Below are 19,924 nucleotides of genomic sequence, written 5' to 3' on the forward strand. Positions count from 1 at the left end.
CAAACAACATTCCTTTGTGTTGGTCCATACATTGCTATTGAAGTAGACTAAAGGCAGCATCGCAGTTCAAGAGCCACATTAGAAAAAACATTGCATATTTTCAATTGAGGTCAACAAAGGGATGCCACTGACTCACCCAGCGTTTCACTGGAAACATTTTATAGTGTTACTTCAACTATTTACTGCTTGCTGTGTTGCTCAACTTACTCCCTTGGAATTTTGCAATTGTGTTGTTTTGACTTCAATGCACACAGAGCTGCTTTCTCAACATGTGGTCCAAGCGGGAGAGGCTGTCGATGTGGTGGCTGTGTACACCGTGGGGAAGGGCTAGGCTGCACACTGCAAAAAATACTCATCCTAATTTCCCTAGGTTTCTAATGTGAGAGCAATTTCAAGAAAATGCATCTTTAAACTAATTCACTGGCAGTGGAAACTTAAAAATCGAATTTGTTTTTTAATTGAAAAGTTTGGGGAGAAATCTGGGCTCATCCCCACGCCAAAAAACTTTCTATGGTGTTTTATTTTTTTACAGTGTATGCGCTTTACGCACACGCTGTCTGAAATTTGATTCGAGTTTAAAAAAGCCCGACAGCAGCCACAAGTCACAGAGTAGCGGGTTCCTCTCTATGCGCATCAGGTAGCTCCTTATACGGATTGGAGAGGCACTTCGCAGCCCCTCTGGCACTGTATCTGCTAGGGCGCACAGAGGGGCAGTGCCATGCACACTCCTGATTACGCGCTGCTGCTGAGTGGGGGGAACCTGTCTTTGGTCTTCAGTCCCACTAATGACCTGACGATGGGAATGCCTGGAAACAGCACCGTCCACCCGAACGGATCCGATCCGTTTGCGAGAAACGAGGAGGTGGCCCAAATCGAGATCATGGTCCTGAGCATCACCTTCGTGGTTGCTGTGATTGGGAACGTGAGCGTCCTGCTGGCGATGTACAACACCAAGAAGAAGATGTCGCGGATGCACCTCTTCATCAAACACCTCAGCCTGGCCGACCTGGTGGTCGCCTTCTTCCAGGTGCTGCCGCAGCTGTGCTGGGAGATCACGTTCCGCTTCTACGGTCCAGACTTTCTCTGCAGGATAGTGAAGCACCTCCAGGTGATGGGGATGTTTGCTTCCACCTACATGATGGTGATGATGACCCTGGACCGTTACATAGCCATCTGCCACCCCCTGAAAACCCTCCAGCAGCCCACTCAGCGCTCCTACATCATGATCGTCTCCACTTGGATGTGCAGCCTGCTGCTCAGCACCCCACAGTACTTCATCTTCTCCCTGAGCGAGATCAAGAACGGCTCGGACGTGTACGATTGCTGGGCGCACTTCATCGAGCCATGGGGCGCCAAGGCGTACATCACCTGGATAACCGTGGGCATCTTCCTTGTGCCCGTGGTCATTCTCGTTATGTGCTACGGCTTCATCTGCCACAGCATATGGAAAAATATCAAATACAAGAAAAGGAAAACGACAGCTGGTGCCGCGGCCAAGAACGGGCTGATTGGGAAGAATTCAGTCAGCAGCGTTACGACTATATCAAGAGCCAAACTGAGGACCGTAAAAATGACTTTTGTGATAGTTCTGGCTTACATTGTTTGCTGGGCGCCGTTTTTCACAGTGCAGATGTGGTCTGTGTGGGATGAGAACTTCCAGTGGGTTGGTGAGTGCTGGAGAAAGCAAACTAGAAATGTATTAATCATGACTTAATTAAAGCACTTAGAGCTGTAGGATATACAGCCACAGAATAACACAGCATAGATAGCACAGATCCAAGTGCGCACAGTCTTTACGCACGGATTTATTTGGCATACAAAAAAAAAAAAGCAGAAGCAAAAATACACAAACAAACAAAAAAACAAATTTATGCATAAGGTAAATATGAATAAAAACTATAAAATTAAAATAGTTTAGACAGATTTTGCTCACAGCGTCTCATGTTTTTTTGCGTTTCACTGAGCCTTCAAGTTTCACAGCAAAAACGCTCTTGTTAGTTTGGGGCAAGAAATCTGTCACTTCAGTCTCCTCAGCTGTGGGCTCTTGAAAACATTTCACTTTACACCAAGTCTAATCTTATATTCTGTTTAAAATGTTAAATAAGTACTGCTATTAGGGAATATTGTTACACAGCTGTAGACTCACTCTGCCCACCAGGCAGATTATTTTACAAATGAGACTTGATTCAAAAAGTCTTAAAATAAGTTTGATTTGCAGTAGAAACAATAACATTTGTGAGAAACTTTTTGAACTTGTTCATTTGACAGAGTTTCTCTCTTGTAAAGAACATCAACACCAGATGAATTAACTTAGTCAGGCATTTCTGCAGCAGAGCCTGGACCAGATGTTTTGCAGATTAATCATGCCTTTCCCCTTTCCTCTCTCTGTTCTCTAGATTCTGAGAACACAGCAGTGACTCTGTCTGCGCTGCTTGCCAGTCTCAACAGCTGCTGCAACCCATGGATATACATGATCTTCAGTGGTCACCTTCTCCAGGATTTTGTTCACTGCTTCTCCTGCTGCCTCAAAACGAACACTGACTTCAAGAAGGAGGACTCAGACAGCAGCATCCGCAGAACAACGCTGCTGACGAAGATGACCAATCGGAGCCCTACGGGCAGCACTGGCAACTGGAGGGAGCTGGACAATTCTCCAAAGTCCTCCATTCAGACAGAGTAAACATGCAGCCAGACGACTCTGTTTACCGGGCCGGGAATGAACACAAGGTACACAAGCAGTATGAGCTCATCTTAACTTTCGACATGACTGACACTGACTGAAAATGTCCCTCACGCTCCAAACCCACAACGCAGACCAAGTTTTTTTTCCATGGAAAACATAAAACAGAGTGAAGATATGTGACGTAGATCGAGAATTTGCAACAGTGACAGAAAATATGGAAATACGTCCTGTTTCTTCTTGCTGGATTCTGTGTACGAATTAGTTATTTTTCATATGAGAAGAAGAAAAAAATAGAAAAGGAAGTGAAATTGCAAAGGTTTGCTAATAATGTTTTTATATCCCCACAATTGTTGGTAAAAGTCCTAGCCGCACATTTGCATCATTTTGTTGAATTTAGTTGTAAAACTCAGCCTCAGGTGGTCAAGAAGAGGTTTTTCGAGCTCCAGCATGAATTCTTTTTGTGTCTTTAAGAGAAAGCACTTTTCCAGGAATACTGGTGCTTTTACTGGTGGTTATTTCTCTGTGCAGTGCCGCCGAACACCCTTTCCTGTGAGAGTGTTTGCAAAGATAAAACTCACGTATAGCAGCCAGACGGTGTGTGGTGGTGGTAAACGAATCTTCCAGACCGCAGGTCTCTCAGTAACTGAGGCAGACACCTCGTCCTTTGTGTTTAGCCTACCATTCTGTTGTTTTTGTCCAAACCAGATTTTTTAAAGGGGCTATGTAAAAGAAACATCTGCTTTAAACTTTTCACCTTTCACAAAAAAAAAAAAAAAAGGTGGTTGTAGGGTTTATGCTACATTTATCAATTGAGCCTTTGGGAGCGTCCATATATTTATAATTTGCTCAAGGATTGGTTTCATGTTGTAGCAGGGAGCCCTTTGTGTGGACGGCTTTCACTTCTGCTCAGCAGGGGCAGATGGGAAATAGCAGGACTTTCACCTACACACACACGCGCGTACACACATACATACACATACACGCAGATGGGTGAGTAGGGGCTGCTGGGGGTTTTTGGTTAAATGAGATTGGTCACAGATGGAGCCTTTACCTACCGACCCATAGACCCCTCCCACTGCTTTCACAAAACGTTGAGGAGAAGCTCACACATTCCACACACACTACATCAACACGCTTCCTGATTTTCTTTTTTTTCTTTCTCTGACATCCTGCACCACTTGGGGGGGTTTGTGTTTTGGCTTCATTTGCACTCCAGACAAAAACAATTTCCTGCACATTAAAATGATGTACAGCACCATCATGTTTCTCAGACCACCCTGGGAACCCCCAGAAGAACATGTAAAATTTATTGCATCAAGATATTTCTATTTCTGACTGTATAGTATATTTGTACATAAAAGGCACTTGAATATCTGTAAATAGGAGTAATATATGTAAATATGTTCAACCTAAGTTCTATTTGTCTGTAATGATTTGTGCACATTGAAAAGAATCAAAATATCTTATAAATGTATGTTGAAATATAAGTATTAATGTACTGAATACTACACTGGCTTTGTCTCCTGTTTTCTCAGTCGCAACACAGATGTTGCTGCTTCGTGCAGTTGCTACTCAGCCATAGCAATTTCTGGTGTTATTTTTCTTGAGGAATTGAGCAAATTCACACTTACATCTCCAGCCAATCTAAGCCCTAAAAACTTGCCAAGATCTGGGATTGTGCAACAGTACGACCTTCCAATTGAAAATAGTGTGAAAAAGACAAACGTTTTGTTAATGACAGGCTTCAAAAAAACAGATCAAATCAACAGATAATCTAATAGCACTGCATAATGTAAAAGCCCCTTTAACTTGTTACTACAGTGTTTTGAGTGGAAAAAATAACGTCATTGTTACATTAAAGGGCCAGATGCAGAGTAAAAAACGTTTTCTCGCTTACTTGTGTTTTCTAGCCATGAAAAGACTTTGGTTTTAGTTTTGAGGTTAGGTTTTGAGATATCTGTCTCTGTCTGGAACCGACAACATTGATAAATGACATTTTACAAATTAAAAATAAAATCAATTCCAGTTACGGATTAAACATATAAGGTGTAAGGTATTATTTATTGAGTTTCTAACTTTTTCCAGTCTTTACGTTAACCTGAGCATCATATTTACCATGCCGTCATGAGTGTGGTCTAACTCCGAGCCTGACAGTGAACAGGCATATTTCCCAAACTATTTCTCAACAGCAACTATGTTTCTATAGAAACAACGCCTCTGTTACCCTGGACGATCTACAAAGTACACAGTCAACAGTTTTCACAGGGACTCTTTCTTTGGGAGAAACTAGATCCAAAGTAAAGTGGTCAGGGAAATGGAGAGTAATTGACAGTTTTCCTGGAAAGAGGCTTTGCTGTGAATTTAATTTAATTTAATTTTTATTTTTTTATTTTGTTTTTCAATGTTCTGAGGATGACAGGCAAAACTTTTTTTTTTCTGTAATTTGGCAAACTGACACTTTTGCTGATTAGACTCCAACATAATTTCATTCAACATTTCATAATTATATTACAAAATTGAGTTATTACATTATTGTGTCTCTTGGAGAAAAAATATGCCACACCTCTTATGGAATCACAACTGAATAATGCAATAATGTAATATTACTTCACCTAACAAGTTTTCTACTCTTCATGGCATCAATAACTAATTTTAATATTGTGGATTACCTTACTCACCACAGATAACATTGTCATTTATCAGTTGGTACAAATCTGGTACAGTATACAGTTGCATTTTTAAGGATTTCCCTCACAGCAACAACCCCCCAACCTCCCATATACACAGGAAGAGTAAATCCAGATCTGCCGTACAGGATGGGGGTGGTCATTGTCAGCTATATAAAAGAGAATAAAACAGGCATCTGGAAGTCCCAGTCGGTGTTAACAGGGATCATGCAGTAACAATCCCTACTTAAGGCAGATTGGAAGAAGTATCCCTGCAGGTCTGATGGACATATCTCAAATTCCCAGTGTAGCACTTGCTCTGCATCTCATTATTCATGTCAATCATCAAAATGCCTCTGAAAGGCTGGCCACACGAACATGATCTGGGCTAAGGTCATCAGTCAGACTCTAGACTGAACAAATACTTCAGAAGGCAGTGACAGAGTCACTCTCCAGACAGTTTGAAAAACGAACTTGGGCAACCAGAAAACAGACAGATCATATTATCATAAAAAAAAGTAGAATTGCCATAAAAGAGGCTCTTTGTACCAGTAAGCTACAACTCTGAAGTTTCTGCTGATGGAAAAAGACACATTCCTCCCATTCAATACATTTCTGTGTCTAAAATGTATCAACTCTCTGACAATTTATCAGTTTCATCATTGCGACGACACCAAAGGAAAAAAAAAAGAAAATCAATCAGGAAATCTATTTCACTATATAGTCTCTCATACAGTCCATATTGTGCTGCTGGTGAGATGAACGGAGTAAAGAAAGATAAATGGGTCCGACAGGGAAGAGCAACAGCGACACAGACCTTCACATCCTTTGTGTGTCCTTTGTGTGTTTTATGTATTAATACTTCAGGCAAAAACACTGATTAATGGTGCTCTATCCGAAGCATTCCTCAGACGAGAAAAACATGCGACTACTGCCGAGAAGATACTTCCTTTCTTAGTTAGTAAACAAACTTCTACCGTGCTCTGCTTATGGGAAACAAGTCCTGTTTTCCGTTTCTATCTGGACAATTGTGTCCACAGCTGGCTTCCCTCCACCTGACACCTTGGCCTTTTCTCAGCCCAGAACAGAAACTGTTATTGGCAGGCCAGTGTAAACAAAACAGTCTTAAAAAAAAAAAAAAAGTTATGCAAGTGTTTACAGAGTCGCTACAGCAATCATGATTTTTATCAAATGAAGATGTGCAGCTCGTGGCTGAATGAGACTGCTCTTGGTTTTTAGTGGACTGGACATGAATAAGTCTTTCATCCAGGAAGTTCCCCTCACATTCTGATCAGAAGAGTCAGATGAGACGAGGCGCTCCCTCTCAGAGTCTTGGCGTATCCCCCTCCATTAAAACGCTGCCTCGCTCTTCCTGCTCCATTGTTCTCCTTCCATCGGCCTTGAAAATAACACACACTTCTGTGTAGTATTGTGTGATTTAATTGCTCGCTAGAGGCCATTCAATTCATACAAACAAACAGGTCTAAACATGCTTGTACACAAAATCTGGAACTCGATCAAACGTTATTGTCCCAAAATCACTGCATATTCACAACACCACCCCCTCGTCAGGAAAATTGATAAATGCAGCTATATAGCTTGTCCTAGTTTTCTGTAATGTTTCAACCCATCCAGAGGAAGTTTTCTTGACATAACTTTTTTTCATCTTGTCCAAATACTTTGCTGCCGAAACCGTTTTGCTTCACAGAAATTGCATACAGCTGTATGTCTATTGTCTACTTGTAGCCTCAACTGTCAGCATATTTCCGAGGTCAGCTCAGTATCTATAAGTTATTGTTTCCTAGTAGCAAAGGGTTTTATTTAAGCTGAGGTCCTCAAAAGGGGGAGCAGAGGAATCTGAGTCCTAATCAAGATCATGACTGTATCAAATGACATCATAGTAAAGGCTCAGTCTACTGTGTTTCACTGCTAATATTTCAAAGGAAAAACAGAATTAAGAGATTTAAGAGATTTTTCGTCATTTGTACACACACGGGTACATAGGAATTTTTTGTGGAGAGTCTCTCAAGTCTGCAGTATAATTATTCATAAATTAAAGGAAAATTATGATGACTGTCCATATGTTAGCATCCACGGCAACACAATAGCAATATTAGGTTTCAGCTCAAGGTGAGCTTGATTGCAGCTTCAGGTGACAAAGCTCGGATATCTAGTTGGGACAGTTATGCAATACAGAGCTGAGCCGAAAAGCTCAGTATACCCTGTGAACTAGAAACATATTCACATACTACAAAATGCTTCACACATTTTGGAGGACGCTTTAATGTTGCATGGATTATGTTCACTAGCAGAGGATTTTGTAGTTAGCAAAGTGCTACAAAAACTATGTGGAAGTCACATGTTGATGAGTTTCAACGATGAACGATGAAACGATGAAAATACTTTGGGAAAGTTATTTGTTTGATCAATTTGGGCAGTGCTACTGTACGTTTATTTCAAAATACATTTTCTGTTGAACATTAGGCTTTAGGAGACAGGCTTAGGGTCTGAGATGTTCCTAAATCCGCTGTTCAGAGGATTTAAGATGGAGGTAATGCCAGTTTGACCAACCACATCATCTGTTCCGAATGGCCACAGGAGGGGTGGTAAGCCTGCTGTTACAGAGAGGGGCAAGCTGTAACAGTGCTTCAAATATTAAGATAAGGGTGTACTCTCTCAAACAATCCTTCCTCAAAAGCATTTATAATGTCGTGCTTGGTTGTATACAATAGTGACAAAAATAAATCAATCATGAAAGACAGTGGTTAAAATGAATGAACAGAGGTTTTATTTAATAAAGAAGTTGACCCCTTCAGTTTGGGAGATAAGGATAGAGTTCTTTAAATAGCAGCCAATTGGAGATGACCCTTAACGGAGGCCTCGACACTGGTGGCAGTGCGGGTGGGGAAGTGGTGAAGGCTTCTGCCACTCCCCCACTTCAGAGGGCCACTTATGCCACTCTTAAGAGATCCTGTTAAATTACCATTAAAGGAGCTATTTGTAAGTTTTGCTATTGCTACATAGCAGCATTAACAGCTGTTCACTCACCAGTCTCTTCAGCATCAAACCCCATCCCTTTGCTCACCCAGAGCTGTCTCCTGTGGTGAAAAGCAACACCAGTGTTATCTATTGTGCCTATCGCATCTTCTCTTCTACTGAAATTAGCACGCTAACCAGCTAGCCCCAGCCCCTCTTGTCACTTTCCAATAGCAACTCACTGAAGCCTCCAATCCCCCCTGAAGACGTAGCACTGCTCAGAGGGCATATTATAAACTCTTGTCTTGTAAACACAGCAATGGCTGAAGCTCTTGTCAAGTGACAATCACCTCCATCCTCTCTCAGCAAGAAATTCGGCAGCAGAGAAAACTTACAAATGGGCCTTTTACAAACACCTCTCATTATGTTTTGCTTGTTTACATCGTTCCAAACAGCATGTCACTGCCCTGTGTGATTTCTGATAGCATGCCAGCATGACGTCTAACACAACAGCACCTGACTCAGCATTCTGGCTCTCCCCTTCACACAGAAGTCGATCCAGCTCTGTGGCTACCTCTGCTGCTGGCTTATTACCGGAACAACAGTGACAGGTGAGAGGTGAGGCTGAGAGGTGGAACATCAGTGTGATGGTGAAAATAGACAAGCTGACAGTTGGCTTCATGCTTGAACTTGAGAGTGAGAAAAGAGAGAAATTCAAACGCTGCTTACAGTCTCACCTTCACACATCTGGCCAACCAAATGTGCGATTGTTGGATTGTCCGTTTCAGAAAGTTGCTGAATTTGTTGGATGCAGCCCTCCATGCAGCATCGGAAAGGTGTCAGGGAGGGGGAATCAACTAAGGGATACTGACGGCTTTAGGAAACATGACCTTTTCTCTGGCACTGCCCTCAGACCAAACCTTACATTGTTCCTCTGCTTGGTAATGATCTAAAAAGCAATCATCTTTATCTCCATAAAAACAATAACTAATTATCAGAAACAAAACCTGTTCTGAAAAATAGAGAGAAAACTAAAACAGCCTCATGGAGCTATTAGCATATACAGCCTTTTACTTTCATTCCTCAAAGAAGAGGAAAGGTCACATCAAGCCCTTATTAATCAAACATGTGCTTTGATGTACCAGAGGATCGCAGCATGATGTCGTATCAGGGCTGCACACAGATGATAGACTTGCTCCGTGAACATCCATACCAGGTGGGAATCAAAGACAGAGCCAGGGAGGTGAAATGAGAGGCTGCTGGACATATTATCTACTCTTTCATGTGGTCTCTGTATGTCACAATATCCATGCGTACAGAATATAAACAACCCAAAACATGTGTGAAAGCAAAAACATTTGGTAGTATATTTGCACCTTAGAGACTTACATCCTGCAATATATTTAAGTTCTCATGATCATATTGTTCCCTTATAAAGCCTTTGCTATAAATGTGTTCTAATTATCTATATGTGTATATGTCCCATAACAATGTGCAGCTTTATCATCTGAGATACAAGTGACACACAAACACACACTGCAACCACCAAAATATGTGATGCCTTCACAGTGGAGTTGTTGCCTAGAAACCAACGGCAGGCTAAATTGGCTCAGTGGACAATGATTAATGAAGTGTCACTGCAATAGTTTTTCCTGCTCATGCCCACAGGTCAGGGAAAAATTTACCCTTTCTAATTATGAAAGCCTTATTTATGAACAGTAATGTCAACAGTGGAGAGAGATTAGGTGTTGCTGTTAGTGCCGTCCTGCCTGGTTAACACCACATGTTCCAGCAGTGAACAGGGTGATGTGGTGTCAAGTCCAAAGCTAATAATTTGTGATACTCTGTGTTATGTTCAAAGACACCAGAAGAGTTTTTCAAATGTGCTCATTCAAATATGCATGTCATCAGTTTAAATTGACTGGATTTCGAGTTTTTCATGGGGTATCACAAGCAGAGGTGACAAGCTACGTCACTGTAGGAGTTTGGTGGTTAAATGTGTTATTAATTTGACATATAAACTAGCTGGCATACTGTTTAAGGTCTGCATGTAGCATTCAGTCCATTAAACCTTCATTGTCAAATCAAAAGGAACATATTAGAATTCGTAAAAAACAAATGTTGCATTGAAGGGACTGCAAGTTTTCTCTGCTGCTGAACATGGTTTCTTGCCAGGAGCTGGTGGTGGTGATTGTTGCTTGACAAGCGCTTCATTGGCCATTGTTGCATTTACAAGACAAGAGGCTATAATTTACTCTCTGAGCAACGTGACATCTTCAGGGCAGATTGGAGGCTACTATGAGTCACTATCGGGAAGTGACAAGATGTTGTTCAAGATGTGCTATAAGTTAGCATGCTAATTTCAGTAGAAGAAAAGACGTAATAGAGACAAGAGTTAACATTGGTGTTGCTTTCCACAGCAGGAGACAACTCTTGGTGAGTAAAGGAATGAGGTTTGATGCTGAAGAGACTGGCATGTAAACAGCTGTTACTGCTAACATTGGCTTTGTAGCAACAGCCAAACTTACAAATAGCTCCGTTATTTGATGAAACAATTCCAACTCATACTTCCTTTCCTATCTTTTTCCATAGCTTTCAACAATATTGCATGGTCTTCGTCAACAGAGGCCAGAGAAAAGAAGTTCATCTTTTGACGTGCAAGTGTAGAGATTTTAGTTTATTCTTGACCTTGGAAATAGCCACTCACAAAATAGTCCCAACTCAAGGTCAATTTACAAGCTTTTTCTAAATCTTTAAATCGTGTCACAATCAGTCATATCTGAGAATTGGCATTGTTTCCTCAAACTCCTATTTCTAAGGTCAAGAATGTACCTTTATGTTTAAACACAATTGTGTTTACATTCACTGTTTCTCATCAAAACGCATTGTATGTATCCTTGAATGCATACTTATCTTGAAAGTATGAATTTGTTAACTGCATTTCCTTCCTCACAAAACATTAACAAAACCTTTCATACTTTGAAAGCCAACTTGTTTACATTGGTTCGCATTCTTCTACATTTCTTGGCATTTTCCTGCCATCCCCTCTCAGTGCTGGAAACATTTATGCACTATTTTCATATTTATATTCTGTTCTGTGTTTGTGCATATGAAGTGTGTGTCTGTTTGTGTGTGTGTGTGTGTGTGTGTGTGTGTGTGTGTGTGTGTGTGTGTGTGTGTGTATGTGTGTGTGTGCATAGTTATGAATAAGTTGTTGGCCTATTTCTAGTGGTGATGTTGGGTTACGCTCTGTGCTTTGTGTTCCCCTCACCTGCCAAGGGACCGTAGATGGAAATTAGCTAGTAGCTAAATGTGGAACAAGCATGTTTCCTGTATTTCATACATGGTCCCTGATAAAAAAAAATCAATGTGAAAAGAAAAGAAAAGACATTGTGAAATTGTGTGAAACAGAGGGACATCATGTGTGCACATATGCATGCTCTGCACAATCACATTACCCCTCCAGCCGTCTCAGGAAAGCATACTAATGATCACACTACTAGACCACATTATATGTCCAGAACAGGGACCCCTCATCAAAATGTTGCTCTACAGTGGTACTAGAGCTCAACAGCTGGAATGTGTGATGGGTTACCTTAGTATTTGTGGTCCTCACATCTTCCTGCTGCTGCTTTTCTTTTCTGTTGGAGAAAAAAAAACATCTTGAAAGTCAATTTCAGCCATCCTCCATTACCATAGTTCTGTTTGTGGTGGAGGAACAACAGCCCACTTCCTGGTCTCTGACATAAAGCAATATCACATTGTGTGATGAAAAAACGCCAGTGTAAAAGAGGATACGCTGGTACTAGTCTTCTGGTGATCTACTTTATGTTATGTTTCAGAGTATATGTATATATGTACAGTATAGGTCACCTGAAGGGCACTTTAAATGACATGATTTGACATGATTGTCTCTTAGCTAAATGTTTTTATTAAAGGATCTACTAATGGCTTGCATAGCATCAATAAAATTCTGGAGGTTCTGACTAAATAAAGAAGTTTCTTAATGTGGTCATAATAATAATGTGCTTTTGTTATACAAGGACTGTTTTTAGTGTCATAATTTAAAGGAACAAAGAAGCGACATCTAACAGTTTCTTCAAAACGAAGTTGGACCTGACCTCTGTATATACACATGGATCCCTATTACAGTGATTTGTGCCAATGAGGTACCTGAAGACTCCAAAATGATACTCTTACAAATAATTGATAACACAATATGAAAACACCTAATTAGACATATAGAAATTAATATTCATGCTTGTTTCATAAATACATTAGATAACGTAGAATAACACAACATGGAGGTTCAGGGAGTGGTTGTTCTTCTGAAACTCATTTTAGCACCCAATGGTTTTCTTATTTCTTCAACCCTATTGTTTTCTTATGAGTATCAGATGAGACTGCACCTTTGAATTATATGATCACACTATGAGATAAATTGCCCACGGCCGTCTTTAACACTGATTTTTTTAGTTATCCCCTGCCCCCATGTGAATGTTTTGGATATTGCACCATTACCCAGGGATGCAATTTGCTGCATCCCAATGTTTTTTCTCTAGGATTTTTTGAGCTTTTTGTGCAAGTAATATCCATACAATCAAGTTGTAATTTTCTTCTGCTTGTTGTTTTCTTATGATGATTTGAGTGACTATAAGAACAATTCATGAAGTTCTTCTGAAAAATGCAGAAACACGTTATTTTCTCTGTTGTAGCTATTCGTTATAATGAGGCTGATGGTGGTGTGACTGAGTTTTTTATGAATAATTTCTTGACTAAATTGCTAAATAAATGTGAATCTAAATCACATATTGCAAAGGAGCTTTCTCACAAAGTCCACTACAGTCAGATCAGAAATACTTGATACAAAAACAAGAGCAACCATAACACAATATCATGTCCTCTGATCATTTTTCTTTATTCATATGTTTCTGCATAATCTTATAACATGATATTAGACTAGAGATTTCAGATAGTCTTATTTGGCAAACTGTGACACATTATAGGGTTTTTTTTAATGTAATGTCCCCTTAAAGTAGTAAAAACATATATATATTAAAAATGCACTTGTGTGATCTGTGAATATGTTTGAGACACCTCCGAAAACAACACATACATGTGCATAACCACAACAACATGTCACTCTTTCCAGAGCCAGACCCCCAACATAAAATTTGCAGGAGGAAGGTGTTGTTCATCACAAGGAGAGGAAAGCCGTAACAGAAACAAATGGTGAGAGCAGGCTCCCCTGTGGAGCTTCTGACCACCCCCCAGCTCTCTGAGGGGACAGATGGGAATGGAATCTGGGCCCACTGACGCCCATAAATCACACACATTCACAGCTCAATGCCAGCACCAGCCCCGGTTGGTGATGTGTGACTGATGTAATGTTATCACCTCATTGCGTCACACAAAAACACACGTGTTTGACTGTGCACTGGATACACTGATATGTGGCAACTAATATGTAAAATGTAAATGTAATGTAAAGAAAATGTAAATTGTGATGAGCTGCACTGGGGGTGAGCTGGAAATTTGACGAAAGTCTGGAGGTTTCTCCTGAAAGATTCTCAGTACGCTGGTGACATCTGCTGGTCAGAGTTTAAAACAACAAGCCACCCATAAATCCTGATAAAAATGACCCCTGTTGTTAGTGGCACACAAACATTACACACATATAGAGTTGGTTTATGAAATACATTTGTGAAATCTTTGGTCACTCTCCAGTATTACTGTAAATTTAGCAGTACTTATGAAAATCTAAAAGGATGTGAAATTAATTATTAAAAAATTTGCAATTTATTGCATGGAGCCAGCTTTCCTAACCCATGCTTCAGAGCTCAGTATCAATATCACAGCAATTTAGGATGACAGTAGAAGAGCCCAGTAATTCCTACAGATGTGTACAGATATGCAAGAGATACTGCTACTAATGTATATCCTTACAGATGTGCTGCAATATGCACTGAACCAAATTAAGATCCCCTCCCTGATTCTGCCATAGCAACCAGTAACATACCATCCATCCATCCATCCCTTTATCCGAAACCGGGTAGCAGGGGGGTGGGGTTGGAGCCAATCCCAGCTGACACTGGGCGAGAGTGGGGTACACCCTGGACAGGTCGCCAGTCCATCACAGGGCCCAGAAACACACCATAATCCCATATTCCCAGTGGTAGCAGAAGCAAATTAGTAGCCGGGAGTGGACTAGCTGTTAATTATTGTCTCATTGCTGTCAAAAATATCTGCTGACAGTGGAGAAAAGTAGAGTAACACTGTTCAGAACCAGATGAGGCTCTCAGACATAATCAATACCTCAATAGCTGAACAATTAGACTGATGAGATCTGGCAACATTTCATACAATATTTAGAAAAGGCTCACTATACAATCCCGACTTCTTAACTCCCCAGTCTGGGACATAATGTTTTACAAGTCTTCATTTACTATATTATTTTGTTTTATTTCATTTACCACTAACATTTACATAAAAAACATAAAAAACAACCAGACATCAGATTGGGGTTAGTCTTCACTGGAACCATCTCCAATGATTATTTAATAATGTGATTTTGTTTCCTAGAGTACAAAGATAAGAGAGGAGTCGGTTGTGTACACAGGTCGCTTCTTTCTACTTTATCTACTTATTTATTTATTTATTGCTTTACTATTATGCTCAAATAGCAGAATGCATACCAGTTCCATAGAGATTGAAATCTTTATTGCTTTAATGAAAACATAAGTAAATGTTCGAGCACAGTAGTTAGTAAAAGACAAGTAGGTCTAATATGGCAACAGTGTTGTAGTTATAGTAGTAGCGCTGGTACCAGTGAGATTATACGGTGTAGCAGCAGCAGTAGTAGCAGTAGTACTGTTATTAGTATGAGTACTAGTATCGTAGTTGTAGTTGCTGTAGCAGTGTGTGGTTTCCCTGCGTGTATTTGGCTCTTTTATTCACATCCCAGTGTCTATTGTTTGTTTAATTCTAATTGTTTATTTGATTCTGAATTAAAACCTCATCATTAAAACAAAACCTCAGACCTCATGGAGCAGCAGTTACATACAAATCATGACTACAGTCTATCACTATCACACTAAGTTTGTTTGTTTTTGTTGCTGTGTCATGCCAAACATCTGACAAATCCCACATTTACAAGAACTATCAAACATTAAAATCATGCATCATACATCATCCAATTACACATAAAAACAAACCAAAAGATAACAAAATCACTTACAACTTTGTATATACTTTCAAATAACTTATTTATGTTACAAATAAATTCACAAACACACAAAAAATGCTACAAACCTACAGTTTATCCTGATTAAGGGCTTTTTTTCTGACTAATAGTAACTGACTCATTTAAATGAGCTGTCAACTGAGTCTCCACAAAATCAACTGAGGTTTTTATCTTCTGATAGCGTGGTGTAGTTTGGTGTAAAAAGGACAGTAAAAACCAAAATGGAACTAACTTTCTATATCATTGAGATGGCATATGGAAAAATCCACTTCTGCCACTATAACTGGCCATTAGTAAGTAGTGGCAATAGTATGGTAGTTCTAGTATAACAGAACTAGCGGTACTAGCTAATAGCAGCAGCAGCAGTAGCTGTTGTAGCAGTACCAGCACTGCGACTACCAATGGATGTAGAGGCTGTTTAGCCGCTGCTGTTTTTCCTATCAGCTGAACACAAACAGTGTGTCAGGTCTGCATACTGTCAGGTCTCAGATTAAAGACTGAAGTGAAAAGACAGATGTAAGCAGTGCTGACATTATGCTCTGTTGAATCATCTCTGTCTCACACAAAACCAGCCTCTGTGATCACCCATGAACACAGATTATTTTCTGCTACGAGTGTGTGTGGGTGGCCGTCTGTGTCCATCTGTGAGTCAGCCGTCAGCTGGACTGGCAGGCTGATTACACACACACACACACACACACACACACACACACACACACACACACACACACACACAGGCTGGTATGACATCCTGCAAGCCATCTTGACCCCTCCATCACCATCATAATCCTGTGATGACTAAGACAGAGACAGAGCTGGAGGGAGATGATGTTCAGGAAGTCGACAAAAAAATAGAAACACTCTGCGCTATTGTAATAGCTTTCAGTAGAACTGCAGTAGATAGCCACTCCACCATCGTGCCACTTACATTTTGAAGTGCAGACTTGGAACTTCACTTACTGTAAATTGCCTTCTGCTTCTTACAGAACATTGTCACTGTTACTCCCTTCATCTTACGCAACTGCTATTGCAAATTTATATCATGCTCTCATCTCTTCAGAGGCCGCCTGCAACCTATAGAATTGATTTTAAGGTGCTTCCCCTTGTTCCAGATAACGTGGTTGTTGTGTCCAGTAAACTCTCTCTCACTCACTGTCCCTCGGCCCGGGACTAAAGCCGAAGGTGTTTTATACACCTCTAGTAAAACAGGGTTCAAAATTGAAATTCTGATGTGCTGCAATGAGAGCGAGATGGAAACTTAAGTCATTAAACAGTCTTTGGCAACCTAAGTTTTTAGGTATATGATTAGCTGTTCAGATATTTATCCGTTCCCTAGGTGACCCTTCAGTGATTTAGTTTTGTTTTACACAGATGCCTTACAAAAGAATATATTTTAGTTTTCATCTGATGTGGCATGGCTCTGTGAATGGCAGTGTCACAGCCACCTGTATGTCCAACATGGCCAAAAGTATGTAGACACCAAACAAAGGATGTGGACACCAAAGCAATACATCTATATTGATTGGTGAAGATCTACTTTCAAATCCATGTGCATTAGTCGGCTGCTACAACAGCCTAAGGTTTTATGAGACTTTGGGACTGAGATCAGACATTAGTGAAGTCGGATGTTGGGTGGTGAGGCCTGGCTCGCAGTCATGTTTTTCATTTAGATTCACTTAAAAAATGTGTTTAATGGAGATGAGCTCAGGACTCTGTTCGAGCCAGTCATGGTCTTCCACATCAAACTGGGAAATTCATTTCTTTATGCACTGTTGTGTTGAAACAGGAAGGGACTTTGTCCAAACTGTTGCCACAAGCAAAAGATTTCCCCTAATTCTCTGTAAAACAGCCCCAGACTAAAAGTACACCCCCTGTCCACATACTTTTGCTCAAACAGATAAATATACAAGATTGAAAATGAATCATGAAAGATGAATCATAATGACTTTGGTGGCTTTGGTTCAAATTGTGGCACCAAAATGTCTAAAATGAATTATTAAATCAAAGCCTCAGAACTGTAATAAATACTCAACATCAGGATGAAGTGGTTGTTAAACATACTATATGTTAAATGTTATCAAAACGTATATTTCACCAGATTACATGTAAAAAGTTGGCCACTACAGATTCATCAGTGCCCCATTTAGTGCTCTGGTACATTTTTACTGACTATGGATGACTGTGTGTCCTGAGGTAGAGTATATCACATCCTGCATACCAGCTCACAGACTGGCTGGTTGTGTGTAATTAGGTCAGTGGAGCTCTTTGCTGGCAAATTCATGAATTATTGATTAGATATAGTCTGCCAATTTGGCAACTCTGCTTTCATTGGAGTTCATTCATTTTCACAGGAGACGTTCTGTATAATGAGTGAGCTCACAGTTTTAATGGGCGTGTAAGCACATGGAGGTTGAAGATATTGAGGCTGGGGTGAAATGAGGTACTATGAACTTGTCTTCTTTTCTCCAGAAAGCCACACACTACACAGAAAAAAAACAAGTCAAAAAAACAAAACAAAAAACAAACCTTGTTCCAAAGCAGGAAGCAAGTGAATATCATATCACAGTGAAAAGTTACAGATAAGTGTTTGCTGGGTCTGGAGCACTAAACATATGACTTGTGGTTGAGGTTCATATCCTGTCCCATCCTCACCACAATCCTTTCACTGTGGTTAAACAAGTGCAAGATGTCTAAACATAACCACAAAAACACAACACTGTTTTTAATATTTTGTTGTTATAATGATGAAAAATGAAACTTGCATGGAAGACTTTTAGCAGACCACAAGGGCTTTTAAAACACAGATGCACAAGAAAAACAAAAACCACATGAAAAATTAATGGTTTCACAAGTCAAATTTTACATTTCAAATATCAATGTAAAATTTTATGTGAAATGTCCCAACACCATATTTAGTATGCTTATATGAGAATCATATAAAGGGATAAAACACATGTCTATTTTACATATATTACATCTGAATTTATAATTTTCACATTTAGCTTTGTATTTGTAAAACTATGCTAAATATCTAAAAATCTCATGCACATACAATGTCATTTTTTTTTTATATGTGAGGTTCATTGTGTGTATTGTTTATGAGTGAAATGTATTTTAAGCCCGATGTCAACATCTGATTTTAAGACATTTATTGCTTTAGTTTATATGGTGCTCACACAGGGAACTTTCCTAGATACAATATTCATGGATTCAGTGAAATTACAGTGTTGTATTCCTGGAGTACACTGGTGTCACTACTGAGTTTGTCGGGGGGGCAGTAGGGGATAATAGTAAAGTTTTGCCCTGACGCAAAGCGTTAATCTGGCCATGGTTGACTGGAGACCTAAAGCAAATAAGTAATTCTTACATAACTGGAGAATTATTAGAAAGCACATGACTAGGTGTTGACATGGTAAAGAGCAGAGATTATAAACTAAAGTGCATATAAGGACTTAAACACATTATCATGAGAGATGTGAATAGTGTCTTAAATTAGTTATGCTTTTGATTATGAGGTTGAATAAGTGCACTTTTATTTGTAGGCTGATCAGAAATCTGCCAACTCTCAGTCGATTCAAACTAAATTTGATTTATGGGTTGCTGATAGAGGCCGTTACTACGCAAAAAGCTAATTTCTTTCCAGTGAATATTTGGACTAAATGGATTTGAATCAATTCCCAGTTGAGTCTGACAGTGCCAATATGTGACAGTCGTTTTATCATTACATGCAGAGTGTTTTTTTAAACGCGCTCATGATTCTAAACTTCACCTTTCAACACCACCGGTCCACGAGCAGAAAGAAGCCAGAGAGTCTGATCGGTGGGTTGGCTGCTCTGCACACTGTGGTGTTGTATGACAGATCATTTTGTGAAGTTTACTTCTCCAAAATGCAGCTCCAAGTTCATGATGTCTAGACACATGTCCCAGTGGTTTGGCTGAACGCCCAGTCAGTCAGATTTTAACCAACTCCCTGGCCAGAACAAATGGAAACAAGAATTTAAAATAAAACAGGACCACTAAAGCAACAACAGAAAGTCACATGATGTTCCATAAAGCTGCACAGTGTGTCATATTTGCAGGTTTAAAGTGAATTATTGTGGTGAATGTTGAAAAAAAAGCCGATTTCTCTGTGCTAAAATCAGAGCCCAGATTTTTACTGTAGTTTACAATGAACTCAGTTAGAGGAAATGAGGCTGCCACAGTCAGTATCAGGTCTCAGACCTCTTCCTTAAACAGACTTAAAATATACTTAATATTTTGAATGAATTACTTTTATTTATATATTATTAATATTCATATTATTATTATTATTATTATTGTGCCTCAAGTTATACTCCATATTATAAATTCTTCATT

At 39.7% G+C, this 19,924-nt stretch overlaps 1 protein-coding gene across 1 annotated transcript; it reads left to right on the forward strand.

Moving 5' to 3' along the window:
* The first annotated feature begins 604 nt into the window (after nt 1-604).
* avpr1aa (arginine vasopressin receptor 1Aa) lies at nt 605-4,183 on the forward strand. The gene is made up of 2 exons (XM_071493126.1): nt 605-1,667; nt 2,397-4,183. Exons 1-2 carry the CDS (start codon nt 719-721, stop codon nt 2,678-2,680), a joined length of 1,233 nt encoding a protein of 410 aa, XP_071349227.1. The 5' UTR covers nt 605-718; the 3' UTR covers nt 2,681-4,183.
* The last annotated feature ends 15,741 nt before the right edge of the window (nt 4,184-19,924 follow it).

The sequence above is a fragment of the Trachinotus anak genome, unplaced genomic scaffold (assembly GCF_046630095.1).
Source record: "Trachinotus anak isolate AG129_WGS33_773 ecotype Australia unplaced genomic scaffold, CSIRO_AGI_Tana_v1 ptg000002l, whole genome shotgun sequence".
Lineage (NCBI taxonomy): Eukaryota > Metazoa > Chordata > Actinopteri > Carangiformes > Carangidae > Trachinotus > Trachinotus anak.